The sequence below is a fragment of the Schistocerca piceifrons genome, chromosome X, assembly GCF_021461385.2.
Source record: "Schistocerca piceifrons isolate TAMUIC-IGC-003096 chromosome X, iqSchPice1.1, whole genome shotgun sequence".
Taxonomy (NCBI): domain Eukaryota; kingdom Metazoa; phylum Arthropoda; class Insecta; order Orthoptera; family Acrididae; genus Schistocerca; species Schistocerca piceifrons.
Window position 1 is genome coordinate 354100466 of NC_060149.1, and position 26486 is coordinate 354126951.

The 26486-nt window shown below is 42.0% G+C and overlaps 1 protein-coding gene across 3 annotated transcripts in view; it reads left to right on the top strand.

Annotated features, from left to right (window-relative positions):
* Positions 1–26486, top strand: part of LOC124721199 (ephrin type-B receptor 1-B) — a 351145-nt gene that overhangs the window by 174419 nt on the left and 150240 nt on the right. For all 3 annotated transcript variants that reach the window (XM_047246044.1, XM_047246045.1, XM_047246046.1), the window contains exons 3-4: positions 23150–23229; positions 24775–25060. In XM_047246044.1, the coding sequence (XP_047102000.1) occupies positions 23150–23229; positions 24775–25060 (366 nt within the window). The remainder of the gene's footprint in view (positions 1–23149; positions 23230–24774; positions 25061–26486) is intronic.

Here is a 26486-nt window from a genome sequence, read left to right on the forward strand (position 1 = left end):
CTTCAAAACCGAAATGCAAAGGGCACTGGCAAATTTTTGCAGTCCAATGAAAGTTTACAGGGTGGCAATTATTGAACTACATTAAAAAAACGTAAATTAGTTACAGACTACGGCATGCACACACTTTATTCAACATGTAAACGCCACTACAGATATTCGGATTTAGGTTATGACATATTCGATATGTCTGCCGTCATAGGCGATGATGTGGCGCAGACGAATAGCGAAATTCTACATTACCCGCTGAAGTGTCGGAACACCGGTGCCGTTGATGATCTCCCGAATATGTGTTTCCAGCTAAGCAATGGTTTTGAGGTTATTGCTGTACACCTTGTCTTTAATGTAGCCACACAAAAAGGAGTCGCATGTGTTCAGATCCTGAGAATATGGCGGCCAATCGAGGCCCATGCCAGTGGCTTCTGGGTACTCCAGAGCGATAATGCCGTCCCCAAAGTGCTCCTCCAGGACAGCAAACACTCTCCTGCTTCGATAGGGTCGAGCTCCGTCTTGCATGAACTGCATCTTGTCGAAATCAGGATCACTTTGGATAATGGGGATGAAATCATCTTCCAAAACCTTCACGTACCGTTCGGTAGCCGCACGGAGTGACCGCGTGATTTAAGGCGCCATGTCACGGATTGCGCGGCCCCTCCCGCCGGAGGTTCGACTCCTCCCTCGGGAATGGGTGTGCGTGTTGTTCTGAGCATAAGTTAGTTTAAGTAGTTTGTAAGTCTAGGAATCGATGACCTCAGCAGTTTGGTCCCTTAGGATTCACACATTTGAACCGTTCGGTAGTCACTGTGCCATCAAGGAATATTGCACCGATTATTCGGTAACTGGACGTTGCACACCACACAGTCACCCGTTGAGGGTGAAGAGATTTCTCGATCGCGATATTCGGATTCTCAGTCCCCCAAGTGCGCTAGTTTTGAGGAAGGAAATCGACCGTGCCCTTTCAAAGGAACCATCCCCATATTTGCCTGGAAAGATCTCGGGCGGATGCTTGTAAAAATCTCTGCAACGTGAGGAGGGAGTCATTCCTCGTGGCATTTCCCAGTGGCTGTTTTTTGATATTCAGGTTCCACAGGTTCCTTCACTCCTCTGACGACGAAGAAAAAATAGTTAACATTCTCTACTTGAAAGTCCCGTTTTTTGGGCTACGATAGGTCTAACTAAACTCAAGTTCACACGCACGTACCTCCGCCCTGCCACTTCTTGTTTTGCTATCTTTTTAGGAGCATCATAACAATTAATTCTTCACCTGTAACGGTGCTGTTCATTGCAATGTGGGCCACACTAGAATTTTTTGAGGATATATTAGCGATAAGAAACGCGATGTGCTATCACCTGTATCGTGTAATATTGTGTCCAGAAAAAAAATCCCCGCTTTTACGTGGTCTAGCAGACAGGCGTAGGAATTCCTCTGTTTTGATGGAATACCACCCATCGGTCTTCTTCCACTAGTTTTCGTAGAGCAGAATTCTCTGTTTAGTGGCAGACGGAGAAGGAGAGTGGTCATTTCGAGGCTTCAGTTATCCCAATGAAACTCTCTGCACCACGTTAAAAAAATTGTAGTAATGAACTCCGAAACTATTCGCCACACTTTTTGCTAACACTGCAACATTTCATGATGACGAATGGTCCACGACTTCAGTATATGTCTATCCGCACGAAAACATTCTCTGAGGCCTATTGTTGCTTGTTCACAAGAAGTCTCGGATTGCAAAATTTCCCGGTGCTGTTTGTGTCTAAGGGCTCGATTATTTTTCCGCTCTCGGTCGAAAAAAGTACCACTTTCATGACTGCATTGTGTTATTACTTAGAGTCTCTGATATAATTTTCGGAGTTATTACGACTACAGGCTGCTGCTATACGGTGAAAGCAGTTTGGGACGGTGTATTTAGCCCTGTGTATTTGCTTGCGTGGTGCGTACACCGCCGTAAATCTATAAGTGGCTGGCCGTGCTCGCAATGTAGCGTACCTCGTGTGTCTGGCAGCGCAGGTTGGATCGACTGCAGATCGATATTTAGCGGGCAGAGATTGGAGGACCGGGATAAGAGTTTCAGGGGCAGTACTTGAACACGCGCTGCGCTCCATTGTCTCGCAGCGGGACGAACCGCCGTGCCGCGCCGCTCCGCGCTACCATTTGCCGCCACCGCTCGCTCACTAAATAGATCACTGCTGTCGCCCGATGCCGGAAAACCGAAACCTCCAACCTATCTTACACTTGTGTTTATCCTGCTCACGCCAATCCCGTTTACTTAAATACTAGTCATATTTCTTGTTTCGAATATCACGTCGTATATTTTAGAGACAGTTTCCAGACGTAATTCGCAAGTCACTTGCTTGAGGGCCCTCGCTCTAAAACACTGAAATTATCGGAATTTTCTCACTTTCGTTTACGTCAGCCTTGGAAGCGGTACCTCCCAATTTTCATGGTCACAACACAAAATAAACAATTATTCGGAATTCTGTCATCGCTCCTCGTAACAAACGGTTGCGCGCTGATGAAAACGATGTAACCACTGCCCTGTTTGGAAGAGAGAACGGAGCTGGGGATTTGGAAATTTTTCTCTCGCTTAAGTCAAATTCATTGAGAGAAAAATAAAACACTACACTATACAGTAACTAAGCCTTGCGTGAATAGAGAATCAGGTAATGAAGAAATGGCACAAAACGCCGGTGTAACTTCGCCACTAGTATTCCTGTGGCATCGTCGAGCGGCATTCTCACGCCAGTCGCAGAGAGTTCAATGTTGGTGAATATTTAAATAATAGGAGCTACTTTTCTTTTGACTTGAAGTCCCTGTATTCTTCTTATCGAAAGTGATACAGGTCCGCTAATGTAACCTCTGTAATGAATACCGTCTTTATCTTATAGGCGAAAGGAGTAAAGCGAGAATTAAATCTAAAACGCGACAGGTGCCACATTTGAGTTTAGAGGTGTATGTTATCTCCATAGTCAATCAGTCACAGCATGCTAAACATACTGAGTAACATAGCTTCACAAACTTCCGTTCAACACCAACCAAAGGACACTTAGGTTAAAGAAAAAAATCTTGTGTGTATGGTGCATTGCTGCCTTCGTACGCTGAAAAATGTTATTTTAAGATAATCTACCAGACCTGTAAATTGTCATTTCTTAGTGTAGAAATAGTCTCGGACAGAAACCGTATTCAGCTACATATACTGGCATAATTTAAGGACACAAGTGACTTTCGCATGATGTGTCACTGCTTGGTAACATAGATCGATGAAACTTCGGCCGTACATATAGAGAACTACTACAGTGTAGTGCAGAAGGCAGTTAAGAGAACTACGAAATGAGAGGAACACAAATGATATTTTATTCAAAGACAATAATTACACTGAAGTCACCGTGATTTATAGTTCCCCCCTGGACGTTACAAAAGGCGGGACGTGATTCTTAATTGCGTGTGTGTGATCACAACGGATGGCGATGCATGCTGTGCAACGTGCAGCCACAAGATTGGTAAGGAGTTGGTGTGGTACGGCGTCCCGTTCCAGGACCTGTGCGGCTGACAACTGCAGGATGGTCCTGCTGCAGTACGTTTCCCCAACACATCGCACACATGCTCGATGGCATTTAAGTCGGAGCAACGGGCAGGTCAGTCCATTCGCCGAAGATCCTCTGTTCCAAGAGTTCCTCTACCTGCGCTGTTCGATGCGATCGCGCTTTGTCATCCATAAAAATGAAGTCACGGCCGAATGCATGCGTAAAAGACGCACAGCGCACGCGGGGAAGGAGTACATTGTGACAACGTTGACCAGTGAGCTTACCGTGTTCAAAGATTTAGAGCTCAATACGACCATGCAACATTATACCTCCCCACACTATAACACCTGGACCACCAAAAAGACCGTGTTCGACAATGTTGGACCTGCACTCATATTGCGAGTGTTGGGAACACGTAATATACCACGGGACATTGTTGAACGTGATCGTTTTATTGGTCCAGGTGCGATGACGTAGGAGGCATAATGTTGTTTGATTGGTCCAGGTGCGATGACGTAGGAGGCATAATGTTGTTTGGGCTTACTGAGCTGCAAATCTTTGAAAACGATACAGACACCGGTCAACGTTATTGTGACTGTGTACTGCTTCCCCATGTGCGTCGTTTCAGGGGTGCATTCGGCCCTGACTTCATTTTTATGGATGACAAAGCGCGGCATCATCGAACAGTGCAGATGATGGAGCCCTTGGAACAAGAGGATATTCGGCGAATGGACTGACCTGTCCGTTCCCCCAACTTAAGTCAAATCGAGCACGTGTGGGATTCGTCGGCGAAACGTTTTGCAATACGTCCACATTTATCAACGACGATCCAGTAGTTGTCAACCGCGCTGGTGGAGGAATGGGGCGCCCTAGGACGAGAACTCCTTACCAACCTTGTGGCCAGCCAGCATTGGGAGCACGCTGCAGAGCATGTACAGCCCTGTTAAGAGCCACGTCCCGCATGTTGTAATGTGCAGGAGATCGTCGGAATCCCGGCGATTCCAGTGTAATTATTGTCATTTGTGTACGTCTCATTGCGTACTTCTTTCCGTTACCTTCTGAGCCATAGTGTAGCAATTCTGTCTATGTATGTTCCAAGTTTCATCGACTTGGTAGTGACACTTAATGCGAAAGTTATTTTCGTTTTTAATTTTTGCACACAAGTGTATTACTTTACAGTTTGTGTTAAGCGATGTATATCATCTAATGTATAGCTTGGTAAACAGCCACATGAAAATGTCCAAACTATAAATTATCGTACAATGGAACATCATTATGCAAAAGAATTTTTTTTATGTTCTATTCATTTTAGAACCAATTTTCAAAATGTATAAACAACACCAATAGAAGCACAGTCACGCTGAAATGTGTAACCTAATTGTAACTAGACGATGTACTGAAGCTGTAATGAATTAATTCCTGCAGAACATATAATACTAATTCACAATGCCAACCCCATTTTAAAGGAAGAGGTCGTTTTCGGAAATCATGGTAAACATGGTTCAGTTCAGATTTGAGCTTGGTGGATGACAGCAATAATGGCACAGTTGTAATGAGTAAATATACACTACATGACATTAAAATTGCTACACCACGAAGATGACGTGCTACAGACGCGAAATTTAACCGACAGGAAGAAGATGCTGTGATATGCAAATGATCAGCTTTTCAGAGCATTCACACAAGGTTGGTGCCAGTGGCGACACCTACAACTTGCTGACATGAGGACAGTTTCCAACCGATTTCTCATACACAAACAGCAGTTGACCGGCGTTGCCTGGTGAAACGTTGTTGTGATGCCTCGTGTAAGGAGGAGAAATGCTTACCATCACGTGTCAGACTTTGATAACGGTTGGATTGTAGCCTATCGCGATTGCGGTTTATCGTAGCGCGATATTGCTGCTCGCGTTAGTCGAGCTCCAATGACTGTTAGCATAATATGGAATCGGTGGGTTCAGGAGGGTAATACGGAACGTCGTGCTGGATCCCAGCGGTCTCGTATCACTAGCAGTCGAGATGACAGGCATCTTATCCGCATGGCTGTAACGGATCGTGCAGCCACGTCTCGATCCCCGAGTCAACAGATGTGGACGTTTGCAAGACAACAACCATCTGCACGAACAGTTCGACGACGTTTGCAGCAGCATGGACTATCAGCTCGGAGACCATGGCTGCGGTTAGCCTTGACGCTGCATCACAGGCAGGAGCGCCTGCGATGGTGTACTCAACAACGAACCTGGGTGCACGAATGGCAAAACGTCATTTTTTCGGATGAATCCAGGTTCTGTTTACAGCATCATGATGATCGCATCCGTGTTTGGCGACATCGCGGTGAACGCACATTGGAAGCGTGTATTCGTCATCACCGTACTGGCGTATCACCCGGCGTGATGGTATGGGGTGCCATTGGTTACACGTCTCGGTCACCTCTTGTTCGCAGTGACGGCACTTTGAACAGTGGAGGCTACACTTCAGATGTGTTACGACCCGTGGCTCTACCCTTCATTCGATCCCTGCGAAACCCTACATTTCAGAAGGATAATGCACGACCGCATGTTGCAGGTCCTGTACGGGCCTTTCTGGATACAGAAAATGTTCGACTGCTGCCCTGGTCAGCACATTCTCCAGATCTCTCACCAACTGAAAACGTCTGGTCAATGGTGGCAGAGAAACTGGCTCGTCGCAATACGCCAGTCACTACTCTTGATGAACTGTGGTGTCGTGTTGAAGCTGCATGGGCAGCTGTACCTGTACACGCTCTCCAAGTTCTCTTTGACTCAATGCCCAGAGGTGGTTGTTCTGGGTACTGATTTCTCAGGATCTATGCACCCAAACTGCGTGAAAATGTAATCACATGTCAGTTCTAGTATAATATATTTGTCCAATGAATAGCCGTTTATCATCTGCATTTCTTCTTGGTGTAGCAATTTTAATGGCCAGTAGTGTATGTTACAGTACGGTCAAAGTACGGAAGTGCAAGATCCCTTCAAAATATCTTCTGATTTGCATTATCACATAATTTGTGATTCTAACATCTGATTGTTCAGTTAATAAACAATCCAGAAAACAATTAAAATGAGCTATCCAGGAAAAAATAGTTTGGTATGAGAGGGACGGCTACAAATACGAGACAAAATTTCTTGTGGGTTCTTGAAAGAGAACGGTAGAAGTGTCGTGCATTAGTTTTCCACGGGCGAAGTATGTATTACCCAATACCATAAACAAATATCAAACTGTCTTTTATGTAGATGTCTCGTAGCATCTTTTCAAACACGAGCCTGTCAGTAGACAAGCATTATTGTTCTCTCAGTTGAACAAGGATAGGGAAGAATTGAATTATCTCCTTTGGGAGAAGCCGTTCCGACATTTGCCTGAAGTGATTTTTGGAAAGCACATGAAAAATTTTAGTCATAGGTAAAAAGAACGGGAGTTAAACAGCAGTCCAGTTGAACTCACGTTGATATTTTCGTATATCATTGTGTAAAATTTGGTTTCGGGCAAACAGAGCGTCCCTATACTTAACAAGCTTACTTCTTATTACACGGTACATTTCAAGACTTCTTCGTTTATTGACGATAGGACAACGGAGACTGATATTGGGCCAGGAAGTGCTATGGTGGTACAATTGCGTGACCACCATTTTACAGCAAAGTTTCACTGTTTCCTTCAGTGGCATCATGGCATGTTATGTTTGCAGTACCAGAACAAGCCGAGGATGTGCAAGCCAGTGTATCATTGGGTGTTTGTTTCCATCTGTAGTTAGCTGAGATACATTCTACTGGGTTTCTCGTTATGTAATGCTTCCCGAGAATTGTCACTAAGATATGTGCCAGTCATACATTCACCGACATTTTTCAGTGTTCTAAGTCGTGTTATTTCTGGTGGTATGCTTTCTTTATCGCCATACAGTAGAAGACATTTGGATAGCTTTTATTCAGAATCTAAAAACCATCGATTGTATGTTGTTTGAAGCTGGCAGCTACTGTGATCTGTGTTCTTTCTCCTTATTTATTGTTTCATGGTATCTGATTCCTCAGTTATACGGTACTGAATTGTAGTGCACCGATGTGACAAAAGTCATAGAATAGCGACACGCACATATACAGGTGGCAGTAGTATCCCATACGGAAGGTAAAAAGGGCAGTGCATTGGAGGAGCTGTCATTTTTACTCAGGTGTTACATCTGAAAAGGTTTCCGGCGTGATTATGGCCGCACGACGGGAATTATCAGACATGGAACGCGGAATGATATTTGGAGCTAGACGCATGGGACATTCCATTTCGGGAATCGTTAGGGAATTCAGTATTCCGAGATCCACAGGCTCAAGGATGTGCGTAGAATACCAAATTTCAGACATTGCGTCTCACCACGGACAACGCAGTGGTCGACGGCCGTCACTTAATTACTGAAAGCAGCGGCGTTTGCGTAGAGTTGTCAGTGCTATCAGACAAGCAACACTGTGTGAAATAACCGCAGAAATCAACGTGAGACGTACGATTAACGTATCCGTTAGGACAGTGCGGTCAAATTTGGCGTTAATAGGCTATGGTAGCAGGCGACCGACGTGAGTACCTTTGCTAAAGGAACGTCATCACCTGCAGGTGATGACGGTCTCTCCAGAGCTCGTGACCATATCGGCTGGACCCTAGACGACTGAAAAACCGTGGCGTAGTCGAATGAGTCCGGATTTCAGTTGGTAAGAACGGATGTTAGGTTTCGAGTGTGGCACAGATTCCACGAAGCCATGCAACCAAGATGGCAACAAGGCACTGTGCAAGCTGATGGTGGTTCCATAATGGTGTGGGCTGCGTTTGCGTGGAATTGACTGGGTTATTTTGTCCAACTGAGTCGATCATTGACTGGCAATAGTTTCACTGATCAGCCAGAGCATTATGACCACCTACCTAACAGCCAGCATGACCACCTTCGGCACGGATAACAGTGTCGATGCCTCGTGGCATGGAAGCATTGAGGCCATTGATAGGTCGGTGGAGGGACTTAGCACCACATCTGCACAGAAAAGTCACATAATTACCGTAAATTCCGGGGAGGGGGCGATGAGCTCTGATGCCAAATTCAGCCCTATCCCAGATGTGTTCTATTGGGTTCAGATCTGGCGAGTTGGGGGGTCAGCACATCAATTGAAACTCGCCACTATATTCCTTGAACCACTCCATCACACTCCTGGCCTTGTGACATGGCGCATTAGCTTGCTGAAAAACGTCACTGCCGTCGTGTAACATGATTGTCACGAAGGGGTTACGTGATCTGCAACCATTATACAATACTCCTTGGCCGTCACGGTGCCTTGCACGAGCTCCGCTGGACCCATGGATGCCAACGTGAATGTTCGCCTGAGCATAATGGACCCGCCGTCAGCTTGTCTCCGTCCCGAGTGCATGTGTTACCGCGCCCTCCCATCGGCATGACGAAGAAGGTATCGGGATTCATCAGACCATGCAACGCTCTGCCACTGCAACATCGTCCAGTGCCTATGGTCACGTGCTCATTTCAGTCGTATTTGCCGATGTCGTGGTGTTAACATTGGCATAGTTAGGAGTGTTCGGTGGACTTCGTGTTCAGACACACTTGTACTCTGAACAGCGTTAAAAGTCTGGTGTTAGTTCCTCCACTGTTCGTCACCTGCCCTGTTTTACCACTCTGCCCAATCTACGACGTCCGATGTCTGTAATGAGGCGATATTGCAATGCCTTTGTTATTCCGAATTGCGAACCAATGTTCCATTGCCCGCCCGGCTAGCCGCGCGGTCTAACTCGCTGCTTCCCGAGCGGGAAGGCGTGGGGGTCCCCGGCACGAATCCGCCCGGATATATAATCAATTGTACTCAAACATCTGCTTAATATCTACTGTTGGACGCGACAGTGACATAAATTGTTTCCTTTATTACCCGGAAAAAAATAATTCGGAAGGAACATAAATGGGAAAGGTGAAAATTTTAATAATATAATTTTCCATAGTTTTACAATGCACTTCCCGTAAAACAAATAAGAAAAAATTATCATAAGTGTAGAAAATAATTGACTAGGGACAGAGAGACAAATATCATCACAAGAGGAAAATTTTGTTCACAATATAGCCAGAAAAAATTCATCATCGGCGTTTGTTGCTTATAAAAAAAAGAGTAATAAGAAGCATGTAACCAAAGAGATGAAAGAAACAAATGGAATGTCAAATGATCTTTACATTAAAATTCAACAAACAAATTTAAGGCTATGTGGCATGTTTTAAGGGAGAGACTACAAAAAACGGGTAGAACACCAGAATATTAAGCCCCTGGAAACTCAGATGTATAATCTGATCTTCAAAAAATAGCAACCATGTTTAATTCTTAACTTACGCATTTAGCTGGAAATCTTGTAAAGCAAGTCTCACATCGTACTCCGACAAACTCTATATCCAACAAGTGAGCATGAAATGTTGCAGACGAGTAAAGAACTCAAATTAAAATCGTCCTATAATGTGGACGGTATACCAGATTTTATCTTTAAAAATGTGCTTTCTTAGTAGTGAAGACCACTGTAGACATTTGCATTTGTTCATTGACAGAAGGTATTCTTCCAGAAAAGTGACAAACAACGAAAGTGAAGCCTCTCTTCAAAAAACCACCTAGAAAGACACATTAAACTCATGTTTACACACTTATGTAGCAGCTCAAAGTTGAGCAAAAATTCTCCAGTTTTTCCTACGTATTTGTGGACTTTAAACTAGGTATGTATGCCCGCAATCTTCAGATTTTAATAATACTTGTAGCCTGTCTATTTTAATTAACTCTGTAAAAACTTTCTCTATGTCAGTATTCGTTTCTTAGTCGGCAAACATTTGCGCTTTTACCTGCTTTCTAGGATATTCGTACTTAGATGATGTGTTAATGTATTTAATGGCTTAAAATTATCGTAGGGCTTTTTTTTGTCCTAACTTGAAATTGTAAGTGTTGATGAAAACATAAAAGATGTTTTGCCGGGTAAATGTTTTTCAGTACATTAGAATTTATTTCTCCAACCATTATTATAAATTTGAATTCTCCGGTAGCTTTAGCTAAGAGCACTTATAATTGATCTAACAAAACTATTTATCTACAAGCTAAGTCATGAGAAAAGATCCAGTATCAAACGTATTCTTCTTCACAGTGGTTTTATTTGTAGTGCTGCTACTTCAAAACATGATTTGTACTTTTGACCATTGTCCATGGTTACTGTATTTCTTTTTCTTCGGTACACGTGTTGCCACTGCCACCTCTTCTCCCTCGATCACCACCCTTATGCCGCAGAAGCGTGTGAGTCTTTTACAATCCTGTAAGTTGTCAACAATTAATTCATTTTCTTTTACTCCATGTTGTGTCATAACGAAGCAATATGGTGACTCACTAGCCATCATTATTTTCAACTCTTCTAATTTCTTTTGAGCGTTTTGAACGTGGTGTGCAAAATTATCATATTAAAATGATTCACGTATCTTCCAACTGTTTTATGTTTCTGGTTTTCTTGCAAGCGTTCGTGTTTCTTCAGATGTGTATGTCACAGCGTCGTGCTGCTCCTGCCACCTCTTAGCAATGCTGCTGCTGGTGCTGCAGTTGAAAATGGTTCATTTGTTTCCTTCTTGTCTCACCTAAAATTTCGGTTCCTCAGATACTGCTGGTGACGATGCTGTCAACTCTTCTTCTGCTCCTTCTTCTTTTTCTTCTTCTTCTATTGGAGAATGTGCTGATATTGTTGGAGGCGCCGTGATCGTTCTATCAACCTCAAATCTTGCATTTTTAATTGCTTGCAGTAATGCTTGGCCAGTACTGTCTTGCCATGATAGTTTCTACGTACACCACGTCTTAACGAATACCCTTACTAAACAACTGCCGTGAATGAAAGTGGTACGTTTGAAGCTGCTACATATTTTTGTGTATTTCTAGCGTGTTGCATATATGTTTTTCTTTACACTTAAATTTTCATTAATATTTCTTTCTTTTTTTTACACAGGAATTTTCAATCAAGTCATTTATGTAAGGAATCCTCTTTATCTTTTAGTACTTCGTGTAAATCCAGTCGTGTTGCACTCTATTTGAATATTTTCCGTGACTGCTTGATGTGCATTCATGCAAACTGCGACGAGACAATATGTATAGATTGCCTGCACATAATATATTACCTTTGTCATACTTTGCCTCGTCACATTTTGTACGAACGGTAATAATATGTGATTAACTATCGCTGTTAAATTTGGCGTTCAGTTGAGAAATAAACTCTTTCACATCGAAATTGGGTTTGAATTTTTGTAGGTCTAATATACAATTATAGTTAAACTGTAACACTGGCATGTCTGGTGACACAAAAGAGGGCGCCGGTGGGCCTATGTGCACGCCACCTCTCTGCCGTATCTGCCATTTAAATCACTTGTTTTGGTTCAGCCGTTCTACATGTCGTCTTACGATGACGTGTTGCAAGAAAACATGCAAATCATGACTCTTGGATCTCTGCTTTTAATCGTGATTTGTCATTGGGGTATTTCATAAGTTAATCCTTCACATTTATTTCCTGTCCGAAACTGAATATGTGTACAACAACTTCACGACTATTTCCATTCGATTCCACTATCACACAATCTTTTATCTACATTTCCCCCACAACACAATGCAGGTGATACCGCTTGTAAGACAAAGCAAGGTGGCGCAGTGATTAGCACAATGGACACGCATTCTGAGGTTTAGGGATTCAAATCACTGTCCGGTCAGGCCGATTTACGTTTTATGTGGATTCCCCAAATCATTTAAGGCCAATGCGGGAATTATTGCTTACAAAAGGACACAGCCGATTTTTCCACATCCTTCTACTACCTGAGCTTCTGATCTGTCTCTAATGACTTCGTTGTCTTTGGGATGTAAAACCCTAATCTTCCTTCCTTCCATTGTGCTATAAGTAATTCTGTCAGAGGCAGCAAAGATCCTAGAAGAGCAGTTGAATGGATAATACACTATTGTTTGGAAAAAGTGAAACACCAAGTCCGAGAGATGTGATCACGCTGAAATTGATTCCACCGATTAGGGCCATGACGCTACACAAATCATTCGCATTACAGACTTGTGCATGCGCTGTTGCTGTGTAAATTCAGCACGGTTTAGCGCCACCATGTACTGCAATCAGAGTCGCTAGACATCGTGGCATGGAATGAAAGAGTGCCTGAATATGCTGCTGGGGAATACTCTGCCACACGGGTTGTGGGCGCGTCCACAATTCGTCAACTGCGGCAGCAGGAGGACCTGCAGGAGAAGGCTTGCACATTCCTCGCCACATGTAGCCCGACGAAATATGGCATGTGGAATGTTCAGCAGGAGGGGCAGTGCCTCGCGCTGTAAAACATAACTGTTGTAGCGTTAGCTCTTCAGATTACCCTGAAGACATAGCAAGCGATATCGCGTGTTATAAGCAATGAACCCCAAACCATCACACTTGGCATTTGCCCACCATGCTTGTCAACAGTACAATCTACACGATTGCGTTCACCACGGCAGCGTCGAATGCGTATTCGGCCATCACAGTAGGTCAAGTTGAAGCTGGACGCGTCCGAAAATACTACATTTTGGCGCTCAGCACGCCAGGGTCCGCGTTCGTCTGCGGCATTGGTGGGTTGTGGTTACCTGAAGCCGACGCAATGGCATGGGTGCCCCAAGTCCACCCCGCCGAAGACGGCATCGAATCGTCGACGCAGACATGTCCGCACACATTGCAGTGCTCCAACATCGCGCCAACACTGTGGACGAAGCTGTTTTGGACGTTATGTCCAAGAGGACAAGATTGCGGTCATCTCCCCCTTTGATCACATTATGTCGTCCGGTACCCTGTCTGCGCTGTGTACGGCCCTCCTCTCTTCACTGGTTCCACATAAGCCTCACTGTTGAAGCAAAGTTCCATGTACCGCAGTGTCACGGAACGACAGAACCGCCTCTCGGAGACCAATCATTCTGCCCCATTCGAACGCAGTCACATGCCGATATTCCACCCTGTGATGTCGGGAGGCATAGTGGTCCTTTGTTTCAGATTTCTACTTCGTATGACGTAACGCTGACTTGCGTAACACTCCCCTGTCCGGTGACACAAAAGAGGGCGCCGTTGGGCCTACGTGCACGCCACCTTTCTACCATTTCTGCCATTTAAATCACTTATCTGGGTCCGGCTGTTCTACTTGTCGTCTTATAATGACTTGTTGCGGACCATTGCTTCTGAATGTTTCACTTTTTACAAATAGTAGCATATCTTGAAAACAGGTTATAAAATTAACATCAACAAAAGAAAAACAAGGGCAATGAAATGCAGTAGACTTAAATCAGGTAGTGCTGAAGGAATTAGATAAGGAAATGAGGCTCTAAAGTAGTAAATGAGATTTTCTGCTCGACCAGCAGACTAACTGATGATGGCCGAGGTAGAGAGGATATGAAATGCATGTTCGCCATAGCAAGGAAAGCATGTATGAAAAAGAGGAATTTGTTAACATCGAATGTAAATGAAAGTGTTTGGGAGTCTTTTCTGAAGGTATGTGTCTGGTTCAAATGGCTCTGAGCACTATGGGACTTAACATCTTGTGGCCGAGCGGTTCTAGGCGCGTCAGTCTGGAACAGCGCGACTGCGACGGTCGCAGGTTCGAATCCTGCTTCGGGCATGGATGTGTGTGATGTCCTTAGGTTAGTTAGGTTTACGTAGTTCTAAGTTCTAGGGGACTGATGACCTGAGATGTTAAGTCCCATAGTGCTTAGAGCCATTTGAACCAACTTAACATCTATGGTCATCAGTCCCCTAGAACTTAGAACTACTTAAACCTAACTAACCTCAGGACATCACAGAACACCCAGTCATCACGAGGCAGAGAAAATCCCTGACCCCGCCGGGAATCGAACCCGGGAACCCGGGCGTGGGAAGCGAGAACGCTACCGCACGACCACGAGCTGCGGACGTATGTGTCTGGGTTGTTGCCTTTTCCGAAGAGGTGCGTGGGGAGGGGGGATAAAATTTGTAAAGGGAGACCAAGGGATGAATACAGTAGGCAGGTTCATATGGATGTTGGTTGCAGTAGTTACTCGGAGATGAAGAGACTTGCACAGGATAGGGTAGCAGGGATAGGTGCATCAGAGTCTTTGGACTGAAGACCGCAGTAACAAATAACAGTATATGTCATGAGCGCATCGTCACTTCTTCGCCACGTATTGCAGTTTGCTGGCGGTAATGGCTCACTATTTAATGGGTGATTTATCACAACTTCTGAATGAGGTGGCATCCAGGAAACGAATCACATCATAGCACAGCACCGACATCAGGATAGCTGCGCAACGGGAGGGCACCTTCGGAATTTAGCTGCCGTTCTTCTTTTTTATTGTACAGCAGTGTGTGCTGTTGTATTATACTGGCTCAGTTAATTGAACCATTGGCCCATATGTTGTATGACTATGGTAACTGCTTTAATTATTAAAACTGTGTGCCGAACGGGGACCTAATCCTCTTCCTCGCGAGGGAAATATTCCTTCATGGTCAGCTATCCAGCACGACTCAGGGCCTATTGTCCGTACTTTTCCTAATTCTATAGAGTTGCTCTTCTTTCGGTACGGGAAAGTGGGTATGTTTTTTTTTTTCAAGTCGGCCCTGGTTAGTTCAGTTGGTACGATCACAGCCCGCGAAACATCAGTGATGCGGGTCAGACAAGGATACCGTATGTATATTTGCCCTCACCGATTTGGTTCGTATTGATAAGGTGTGTAGAACATGGGCAGAACTTTAACATATGTAAAAAGCAAGGCGAAACTGTCAGCCGTTTTCGAGAAAATCGGATCTGAAGGTTTTACGCATGTATATGTACTTCTGTGTGGCAACTAGTAGTTAAGGAGTCTGTAGCCGACTTAGTAAGCGCTTGGTTTCGTAAGATGAAAGACACTGAATTGAATCTTGCTGCCGATAGTGTTCTTTCTTTGTTTCCGCGTACTTCTTATAACAGATGTTGTGCAAATTATCAGTATCTAAGGAATCATTTATTGTTCACATAAACTTCACCTTGAAAATTCGGGTTTTTCTCTAAAATTTTGAAAGTGGTTTACCATTATAGCCGTATTCTTGCAGGTACGTTTCAACCCACCAAGATCCCATTTTCCCGGTTACGTACAGGTATGGTACGACTCACCGTATGAACTCATTTTCCCAGTAAGACTTCAACAAGTTTTGACCCACCAGAAACAGCAGCACAACTTTCGGTTCGTGGAAAGAGAAAAGGAACAGCGATCACAAACACAAAGAGTACTTGATTCGTTTGTTAGCCCCCGAGGTAGTTACATGTCAACGCTCCAAGATGTCTGATGTTACGAGTAAATGTATTAGTGTGCCTGGTACTTCGAGAGCAAGAGAACGTGAACCTCATTGTGACGTCTAATCGCTTTAGAGTGAAGTTTCAGAAGTATGATTAAAGACGACATTTGTGCACAATAAACAGTTTGTTCTGCAAACAATCTCATCGCTTCGAAACCTTCCGCTGTAATAACACAAGAACACATGGAAATTGGAGAAGTAGAAGTTTCGAAATGCTAGCGGAGAAACAAGTCGTGGTAGAAGACGAATTAATTGCCCATCAAGGCATCGACGTAGGGTGTGTTTGAAGAAACTGAAGGTGGCGCTTCATCTTCATCAGACGATTACGAGGCCTAAGCGAAGCAGTCGAAAATGGTCAGCGATTACATTCCGCAATATTACGAGATTAGGGCCGCCGTTCTAGCGAGAGAGCGTCCAGGATGGAGTTTGGCTACTGTTCGTAGAATGAGAGATTCACACCTCAAAGGCAAGAAAGGTTCGAAAAGATGTTCTGTGGAACAAGACAGAACATTTGTGGACCAGTGATCGTTTCATAGAAGCTCGAGAATGTAATTAGTAGGTGAAAACGAGAAGCCAGCAGCAATGGGCTCTTGCTGCTGCTAACCAATTTCCTGATTTAAATTTTCAAGCTTCTGACTTGTGGATCGTGCTTTTGAAACGAAAACGTCGGATTCGTCCGAGAAAAAGATCAGATTTGTATCTGAGAAGGGAAGCGCTTCACTGCAATAAGTCCTTGATGCTGCAGCAAATTTCCGAATGCAGACTCGAGCCTTCATACCAAAATACGACAAGGACTTTGTTATTAACACTAATCAAACGGGTATTACACGTAGAAGTACCTGATTCATTTACATCAACTGCAATACTATTTTTATAGACCATATGATGCTAATTTGTAATGTTTGTTCTAGGGTGCGAATATCAATTAACTTATGACAAAACTCTCGCCGATCGCGGGACAGAGATGGTTCTTCTGCACCGAAACGCTATATACAAGTTGACAGATTCGTGCAATCCACAATATACTGCACCTTATCTGGAAAATTACTACCAACCATTTCGTTTGCTTACAAGAGACCACTGGCTCATTTGCATCAAGGGTGCAAAAAGCTGCTCATGAGTAGGTACACAGATACAAAAACGTTATGATAACCTTCAAAGTCCGGCAATCTCATAATAGTACTATACAGGAAATTTCTAATTGGCGTCTTGAAGCTATACGTGAGAGAAGAACAATTTCTTTTGATCCTCGATTCATGGGGAGGGCAAACGAATCCGGTTTTGTACGACGAAATTTTTCAAGATAGAGAGAGGCTGCCAACGTGCAGTATTAAAAGTAATTCCTCCAAAATGTACTCTGTTGGTGCAACTCTGCGACGTTTATTTTTACACGCAGGAGAAAAAGATTATAAAACGACTAAAAAATTGCTCGTACATCACCGAACACAATAGAGAGATAGCTTCAAGAGAAGATTGCATAAAAATTCAATCAATCGTAAACCATCAGTTGCCTGTCCCAATATTCGGTGATATGATTAAATATTCTTGGTACGCCGTGAAAGTGTGTGATGGCCGAGAACCGTTTATGAATGTAAACCAAGTTTGTTTTGCAGTAGAAACATTGAAAAAAACCACGCTATTGCAAAAACTTTGCGTTCGTTACGTGTGCTGTATTCCACAATAATTATTGTTTAACATTTTTCAACGATCGGTAACATCCTGATTCGTGCAGTGCTCCATACGTGTCACAAACATGGGTACAACAATGTCATGAAAAGACTATACTGATTTGATTCAAAATGATCGTGTATCCTTTTCATTTCCAGTGTCCTTACAAAAATACTCCTATTTTATTTTCCTATTTTTCAGGACGAATATTATACAAATAATAGATGAATCATTAAATACTGATAATTTGGACAGTCGTACTAAATCTGTTAGAGTTACGTGAGAGTAATAAAAAAATCAGCAACAGCAGTGAGATTCGATCCAGAGACCTAGCGCTCGTGAAACTAAGCACTTAATCACTTTCTTAAATCTCATTTTATGCATTATTATTCATTGCAATTGGTCCCCTTCAAGTTCATCGTTGATCCATCCACTCAGTTTCTTTTTAATTACAGAGGGCAGCTAGCCCTCTGACCGAACACACTGAGCTACCGTGCCGGCAGCACCTGGCTATGAGCTTCTTGTTAGCGACCACACAGTAGTGTATACATACGCAATCTTAAAACTTTCTAACTCGATTTTCTCAAAACGGCTGAGACTTGCGCCTTCCTCTTTGCGTAAGTTGAAGTCCTAGCCATGCTCTACACTCCCTGTCAACATGATACAAATCGCTGAGGACAAGGTAGCTCCCCTTTATGAGTTGATCTGGTAGACGGCTGTAAACTTTTGGCAAGTTAGATTAATTCTTATTTGACCTTGGCCCGTGTATAAGGATCGATCGAAACTCGTGAGGAAGAGCGCTGTTATCAAGTGCAAAAATGTTCGCGGTTTTTTGTAATTCGTTTTGAATGGAATGAAACTGTGCGACTTTTGTACAACGTTTTTGCATTGAGAGGAATCTATCCTGGAAGGTCTGTAAAATATCCATGTATACCTGTCATAACCTTTTCATTTCACTTTAGACAATTTCCAACCTCAAGTTTCTTTAGATATGGGAATAAGTACAAGTTAGAGGGGTGCCAAATCTGTTTAATACGATTTATGTCCCAAAAATTCATATTTCAGATCTGTTTTCCCATTGCCTTAGGTACAGTGTGTCCAGCGAAGGTGTCTGTGAAACCTGCAAAAAATTTTTGCATGATTGTACAGATGGTTTCTAAATACCTCGAAAAGCTGTTAACAGATGGCGCTGGAGGCTGTGCTGCTCGTACAGTAACAGCGAGCATAATTAAACTCGTCATCTGCAAGCCGTCTTTGCAGTCACATCACAGTCTTTTCGAAATGTCCGCCATTCCCAGTACGGAGGTGGCACAAATGAACATTGAAATTAACTGTCACAACCTGTAAGGTCTCAACTGTAAGGGAGTCAGATGTCAGACAGATCATCGGTTCAAGCTTGTCCAGCATGGTGGGATGGTCCCGGCAGACTGTGTCTTTCACTGTGCCCACAAAAAGTAGTCACAAGGAGTAAGACCGGGTGAGGCCAGTTCATCCGTGCGCTAGTAAATTTGCGATAATCCAACGCAGTCACTCAAGTCCGGAAGTATTCATCAACAAGCGAAACGCCTGTTCGGTGGTATGTGGTCTGTCCATTTGTAAGAACCACTGTGGGTCCCTGTCGATTCTCCAGCGCTAGCTGTGAGGCGAAATTGTTCCAAAATTGCAGTGCAACTTAACGTTTTTTTTATTCTTTTATGGTGATGGTTTATCGCATGAAACGTGGGCTAATAGTGCCTCTACTGCATTCCGCAGCCCAAACATTAAGTTTGGGAAGATACAGTGGTTTCACTTCACACAGAGGGAGATTTTCGGAACTCTAGAATCGCTTTTTTTTTTACCCCATGACTCTGTTCAGATGTTGGTGTGCTTCATCTGTGAACCAGGTGCAGCCAATACCAAATCCATAATTTTTAATCATTGTGAGAATCTGGTTTGCAAAGTCGCTCCTTTGTCACATAGCTCGTACAGTTATACTGTGGTGGCTTTGGATTTTGAATGGAAACGTGCGTAGGCAATATTTTCTGGACGCTCGAACGCTTCAAACCAGTCTTCGCTGCAGTTCTTCGGACGGATTTCCTTGGATTTTGCTGAATAATTCCAGAAACCATTGCGATATTTTCAGGAGTAACTACAGTTTGCCTGGGCCCAACATTCCCCGCTAGATCGTCAGCCACGCCCTTGGAAAAGCTTGTGAATGGTTTCCGCATCAGGTCCTTTTGGCACTTTAAATCGTGTTTGAAAACTGCCTTGTTGCCATAGGACTGTGTTACAACCTGTGGTATTCCAGTGCCAGAAAAATAAGTTGTTCAGTGCAGTACATTATTCCAACATCTTCCATGTACGCTAACCATTTTTCACGTTTCAACAGTGGAGCTGATCACTCTGAGCTGCGGCGAACTATTAAGAGGCAATACATAATGCGATTACAGCGCCATTTGTTAGTCGCTTTTCGAACTGTTTCGAAACTGTAGTATCACGTTCTTACTGCTTTCGCGCTGGACACCCTATACCTTTATTGTCACGATGAAAGATTTGTTTTCATTTCGTACTCTTGATTTCTTCTTATCTCTTTTTTTCGTCCAAATGGCCCACCGTAGTTATTACTTTACTTTTTGCGATGCAATTAATTAGAAAAGAAGGACGTTTGCCTCACGGAAAATACCGTCAGTCCTTTTTTCCCCCGGCTTCCACCTACTGCTTGAATTTGACTTCAGTTTATGTCTGGCGTGAAGTGGTGGACGCACGTATCACCCACAGTAACGAATCGTTTCAGGAAATCAGTTAAGTTATTTTTTAAATGGTTCAAACTTGAACTGATTATTTGTTTGACTTTAATGTGCCCTAATCTCTTTTATCCTGCTCTCGTGACTTCTGCGCTAGATGTACGATGGAGGCATAGTACTTTTAGTCCTCGAATTCCAGTTCTCTACGTATACCCAACAGGGTTTCGTGAGAACAGCGTGTACCGTATACTTTCTCATGAAGTTGCCTGAGCATGTTGGGTACACGTTTCGACTTCTTTGTTCCATGTTAAGTATATTTGATTAGTTCTCCACTCGCTGGAGAAGTACTCTAAGATGGGTCGCACTAGCGTACTCGTCATCAGATTGTGCCCAAATTTATGGTATACGCAGGGCTTGGCCAGAAATGAAAGTGACATAAGTAGGGGCTTCAGATGGCCAAGCATTTAGGAAAAATATCATTTTCGGACCGGGTCAGGCAAGACATGAGCCTTTTATGTCAGGTAACGTAGTTTCCAGGCAGCAGGAGTACAGGTCAGTAATCCGAGGGTCGTGGGAGTCGAGTCCCTGTGCGGAAACTTTTTATTTTCAATTTTTGCATTACTTACACTGCAAATAAATCGAAATAATGCTCAGTATATTGTAGCTTTTAATATGTTCTTAAAAGATATAAAAAAGGTAAGGTAAAAGAAAAGTTTGGTGGATGAATATGGGACAAAATGTAGGACTGTCGTCATTACTTCATCAAAATTTGGAAAATTTACAACCACCTTATACAAAAACTTTTTGACTGATGCTATGAAGCCGTACATGCAGGAGAACAAATTTCTTTTTTAACTGACGCGTGGGGGGCGGGATAAACAAATCCAGAAAAATATGACGTCATTTTTCAAGCTCAAGGATTGCTATCATGATTATCTCCAAATGCACTCTCTCGTGTAACCCGGCGACGTCTCTTTTTCTCGTCAGTTAATAAAACTTGATCGAAAAGCTTCAAAACTGCACGTATCTCAGTGGGAGAGGAACAGAAATTACACCCCGAGAAGACTGCCTCAAAATCCATTCCACTGCCAGTATATGGTGTGGTATTCTGCCGCACTGTGCGATGAGAGAGAGCCTTTTATAAATGTGAATTAAGTTTGTTTTTCTATAGAAACTTTAAAACCACTATGCAATTGTAAAAATTCGGCCCATGTTTCCATGATCAGTCCTCTGAATAACTGTGCTGAAAATTCATGAGGGAGCCCAGCTGTCTTCATCAGTTCTGCCAGTATCCAGAAAGGAACAAGAATGGTATTAGATCCCTGACAACAGACATTACTGGTGTCAATGTGAGAAGCAGTCTGTCCTTGACGCTACCCCTGCCTTCAATTGCTCAAAGGATGGGATTTTCCAAATTTGGACAATTATTCACATGGTAACCACTGAGTGCACACTGGATCTTTCACCCCCCTCCCCCGATGCTATTTTTTTAAGAGAAGCTTCCAGTGCATAATTTTCAAGCTACCTGCATCTAGCAGCCTCTTCTTTTCTCTCTGTTGCTGCTCTCGAGGAAGGAGAGGCCACAGCTCAAGCATGGGAGGCAAGACCTGCTGGCTCAATCTCATCATTAGATGGAAGCAGTGCACTGAAACTGTTTGTTAGAAATCTGGGACTAGCCATTTAGACATGCTCGTACATAGCATTCAAATCTTGATAAAAAATAGACAAGCAAATAATTTATAAGTACCAGATATGATAAAAACTGGTTGTTGTGCACTTCTATACGTAATAAACTAAACTAAAGGCATTGCCTGAATTAAGTTCTGCAGCTGCTCCAAATGTCCTGCTGGTAACTGCTTTAGGTTTTACGCATTTTCATATAAAATTATCCTACTGCCTCCTCTAATGTCTTTAAGGTGTGAGCTATTTTGTTTGCCTATAGTCACCAATCATTCAATACCGAAAAATGCACTTTCACAATGTATTCTTCTGTAGGTGCAGGTTTGTTACATACTTTTAATGAATCATCTTCAATGGAGGTATGGACCACACTGAATTTTGGTGCCCATTTTTCGACTGTTAAAAATGGAGGAGCAAGTTACTTTCAAATCTTTATTGCTAACTGTGGTTGAATTGCCACTGGTTATAAACTGCCCACATCAAAAATTGTTTTGACAACATATTATTCCAGTTTACCCATTTGAAGGAAATACACATAAATGGTTACTTTTAAAAACAAAATAAAACAAAACTATTCCACAAATAAAATTGATCACCTGTCAGTTTCTCTCAGACATAAGGTGCATATGAACAAGAAATAAAATATCATATGCACAAAGAATGTATAATCAATAATGATATCTCAAGTGACACAGAATGTAAGAAGATATAAAGCATAACCTTTGCAATTCGTAAGTAGTTGCTCCTCCATGAAATTTTGGCTGATTGGCATGAACTTGAATGGGAGAGAACACCTTTTTATATAACTTGATCAGTAGTGTTGCCTCATATAGCAAAATTAATGCCATTAACAAATGATAGAAAGATTATAGATAAGTATAATTGGTTGTCACGAATGTGAATGGCATCGAACAAATCTTGCAATCCTAATCAGATTCTACATGAAAATCCTTATTTTTGTCAAATTGATTGCTGTTTTGTACCAATCAATGGAGTGCATGTTTCATTGAAAATATTGTCTTTTTTGTATCATTAGTGACTTTCTGACAGAGTTTACTGCAAATATGGGGTTTATAAATAAACCGTGGCATAATCAATTCAACATGGAAAATGCTAGATAAGTTGGATAGAATTGTTGTCCACACCACTGCTGTCAGTTCACTCTTCATTGAAACATGTTTAATCAATGTTCCACTGTCTTATTGTTTCAGTTGTTCTGCTGGATACAACACGGGAAGAAACATTAGAGTGGACGAGGTATCCATATGGACCACAGGCAGTCACACCTGGGGTATGTTTATGACTGTATGTTGATATAGTTTAGTAGTGAGGGATAAGTATTTTGACTTTCATTTTTATGTGGTACTGAATGATTTATATTAAGAGGTGCCCTTGGGCTGCATGCGAGGGTGGTGGTACAGAGTCCGTAATGGCAATGTGCATGGGAAAATGAAACTTTCATAACTTGAGACGATTCATATATTTGTGTACATTGGTTTATGATGGCATGTAAAATTAAATTACACATTCACAGTGCATAGTTCAAAGTCCATTGTTGAAGGCTTTTGGAACTGTATTCCTTAAAAAGCCCTAGGCACACATTCCTTACAAAGCCCTAGGCACACATGTATCATTGTCTTAACTAGTAATGAAATAATCACCACTGATGCCATATCTGGTAACTTGGCTTTACAGAGATGAGACCATCAGCTCCATGGCAGTCAGATACTACTTTAGAATACAAACCTCATGAAAATTTTAACTACTAGCTTGTTTAGAGGCTCGAAAATTTCATTCTTGCTCTGAAATTATAGATTCGTACAAAGGTGTTGTCACTCATGTCAGTAAACATAATTTACTGACAGAATGCCATTAACATTTAAGCAATTAGTCATCTTGTAAGACCACTCCTTACTGTTTGTTGTGTTTATGACAGAAGTGGCTTAGTAAGACGTTATAAAGAGTGGCCAACATTATTGGTTTAGCAAAGGGATTTTGATTGTATCAACTATGATACACTAATACATTAAGCAGATTTGCTGCCTCACTGGGTGAACAATATCAGTTGGTTCCATTCCTATCTATTTAGATACACACCAGTATGACTTATCACCTGTCACAAAACAGAAAATGGGAAAGCATCATTTGTGCATCAGGGTTCTGTTTTCAGCCCACTTACTCTGCTAAGAGTTCTGTTGTTAAATATGTGTAATGACTCAAAAATTCTTGTGGTAAATTGAAGATGCTGGAGAGAACATGAACCATGTTTTAAATGGTAGATTACGATTCAAGCGAATGACTGCTGCTGAGGTGTGCAGGAGGAGTCGTCTAAAACCACCAGCATCGATGTGTTCCATCAAAAGTATGGCAGGGAACTAATGATATGAAGCTAAATCAGATATGTGGCAGCTTCTACTTGGGTTGTGGTAACTGCTGCTTGTCATCGTGTACTAGACTTGTATTGCATTTTGACATAATTACTATGATTAGAGGCTACCATGGCTACAGTACATTTTTTTTAAAACCCTTGTTTGCTTCTCTCCTTTGGGCAAACACTAATGTCATCTGCTTCTAAGTAAGCTGAGCGCTTTTCATATAAATGAAATGTGCCTGACTGTAGCTTGTAAACATGTTTTGTACTGAATTCTTTTGGAAAAGTGTTAATTGCTTATTGTTATGCTCAGATGCACATTTTGTTTGTCTTTTCTTTGACCGTAGCTATGGAAATATGAAAGTCCCTAATGCCTTTCAAGACACAAAGTATTGGTTATTTAAATGTATGAATGTGAATGCACCAATATATATTATAGAACTAGTGTTGTTAATTTGCTTTCAGTGGGTTGAAGAAAGCTTCACAGACTTCGAAAAAGGGATAAATTGGAGATCGTATGTTGTTTGTGATGTGGCCTACAATAATGTTAATAATTGGTTATGGACGCCATTTGTGGAGAGAGGAATAGCCAACCGAATGTACATTGAGATCAAGTTTACAATTAGAGATTGTTCATTGTTCCCTGGCAATGCGCTATCTTGTAAAGAAACATTTAGCCTGCTATATTATGAGTTTGATGCTGCAACGAAGGAACCTCCGCCTTGGGAACCAGAAAGCTATAAACTTATTGGTAAGTGCACAATATTCTTCTATGATTGCCATTATTTACTTCTTTGGAGAAGAAAAAGTAGAAAACTTGAGACACACACACACACACACACACACACACACACACACACACACACACACACACACAGAGAGAGAGAGAGAGAGAGAGAGAGAGAGAGAGAGAGAATGAGAGAGAGGGAGGGGGGGGGGGGGGAATTGTTTACAGATAACATTTTATACACACTCTTGTTCATGTGAAAAAAGGTTAGGTAAGAATAGTGAATGTTGAATTTTTTTCAGTAGCTCTTTGGTTTTGACTGTTTACTTTTGTTTCATATAAAAGTTACACTATGTAACTGTATATGTTGTAGATACATTTTGATCTTAGTTATATATTATCAGCATTGTTTTTTCCCTTTTTATTATCAGTTAAATAGTTTGTTACTAACAGTGTAACTTGAAACCTAAAAGGATGTATTGTCAGCATTTTATGGTAAAACTTCTTCCAAACAGTACAATTTCAGGTTTATATCTGGCCTTCTTTAAAAGTATACTATGGATTTCTCGTGAGGTTACTAGGTCACTGGTATTATGTGAGATAAAGGAAATATTTTATTTTTTTCCTCTTTTCTTTTCCTTAGGGATTTATGTTTATAATACCACAATATTATTTATAACTTTTGACTGTTTTGTTTTCATTCAGGGCACTTAAAAGACTCACAGATAATATGCAAAGTGTTATTTTAGATCACATTTTCAATCTTTTCCTTAGGCTAATGAGCATGACTTTTGCGAAGAGGGTGTAAGGTATTGAATATTCAAATACTTCCACTAGACAATATTCATCACTTAAGGTAGTGCAAATGATGATAAACTAGAGCAGCGGTTCTCAAACTTGTTTGGTGACAGAACACTTTCATATTACCAAAAATTTTACAGAGCCCTAGAATAAGAAAACTAGGTTTTATGTTCATTGTTTAATTATAATTATTTAATGAAAATGTTACAAAATACATACATTATACACTACTTCCTTCTGTAGCAATATACAAAATAACACACAATGATACAATACAAAAAATAACACTGTATTGATTCCATTGTAAACTAATAAAATTGTTTCCATTTAATGGGAGGTATGAAGTTGTTTTTTATTTTTGACCAACTGTTTAATGTCTGACTTGATCGAAGAGTGTTGAAGAAAATCTGGAGTACATTTCACATAAATTTCCTCAGCATGTTACAGTCTTAAGTGAAGATTTCAATTTACGAGATATAGACTGGGACACTCAGATGTTTAGGACAGGTGGTAGGGACAGAGCATCGAGTGACATTATAGTGAGTACACTATCCGAGAATTACCTTGAGCAACTAAACAGAGAACCGACTCGTGGAGATAACAGCTTAGTCCTACTGATAACAAACAGACCCGAACTTTTCGAGAGTAG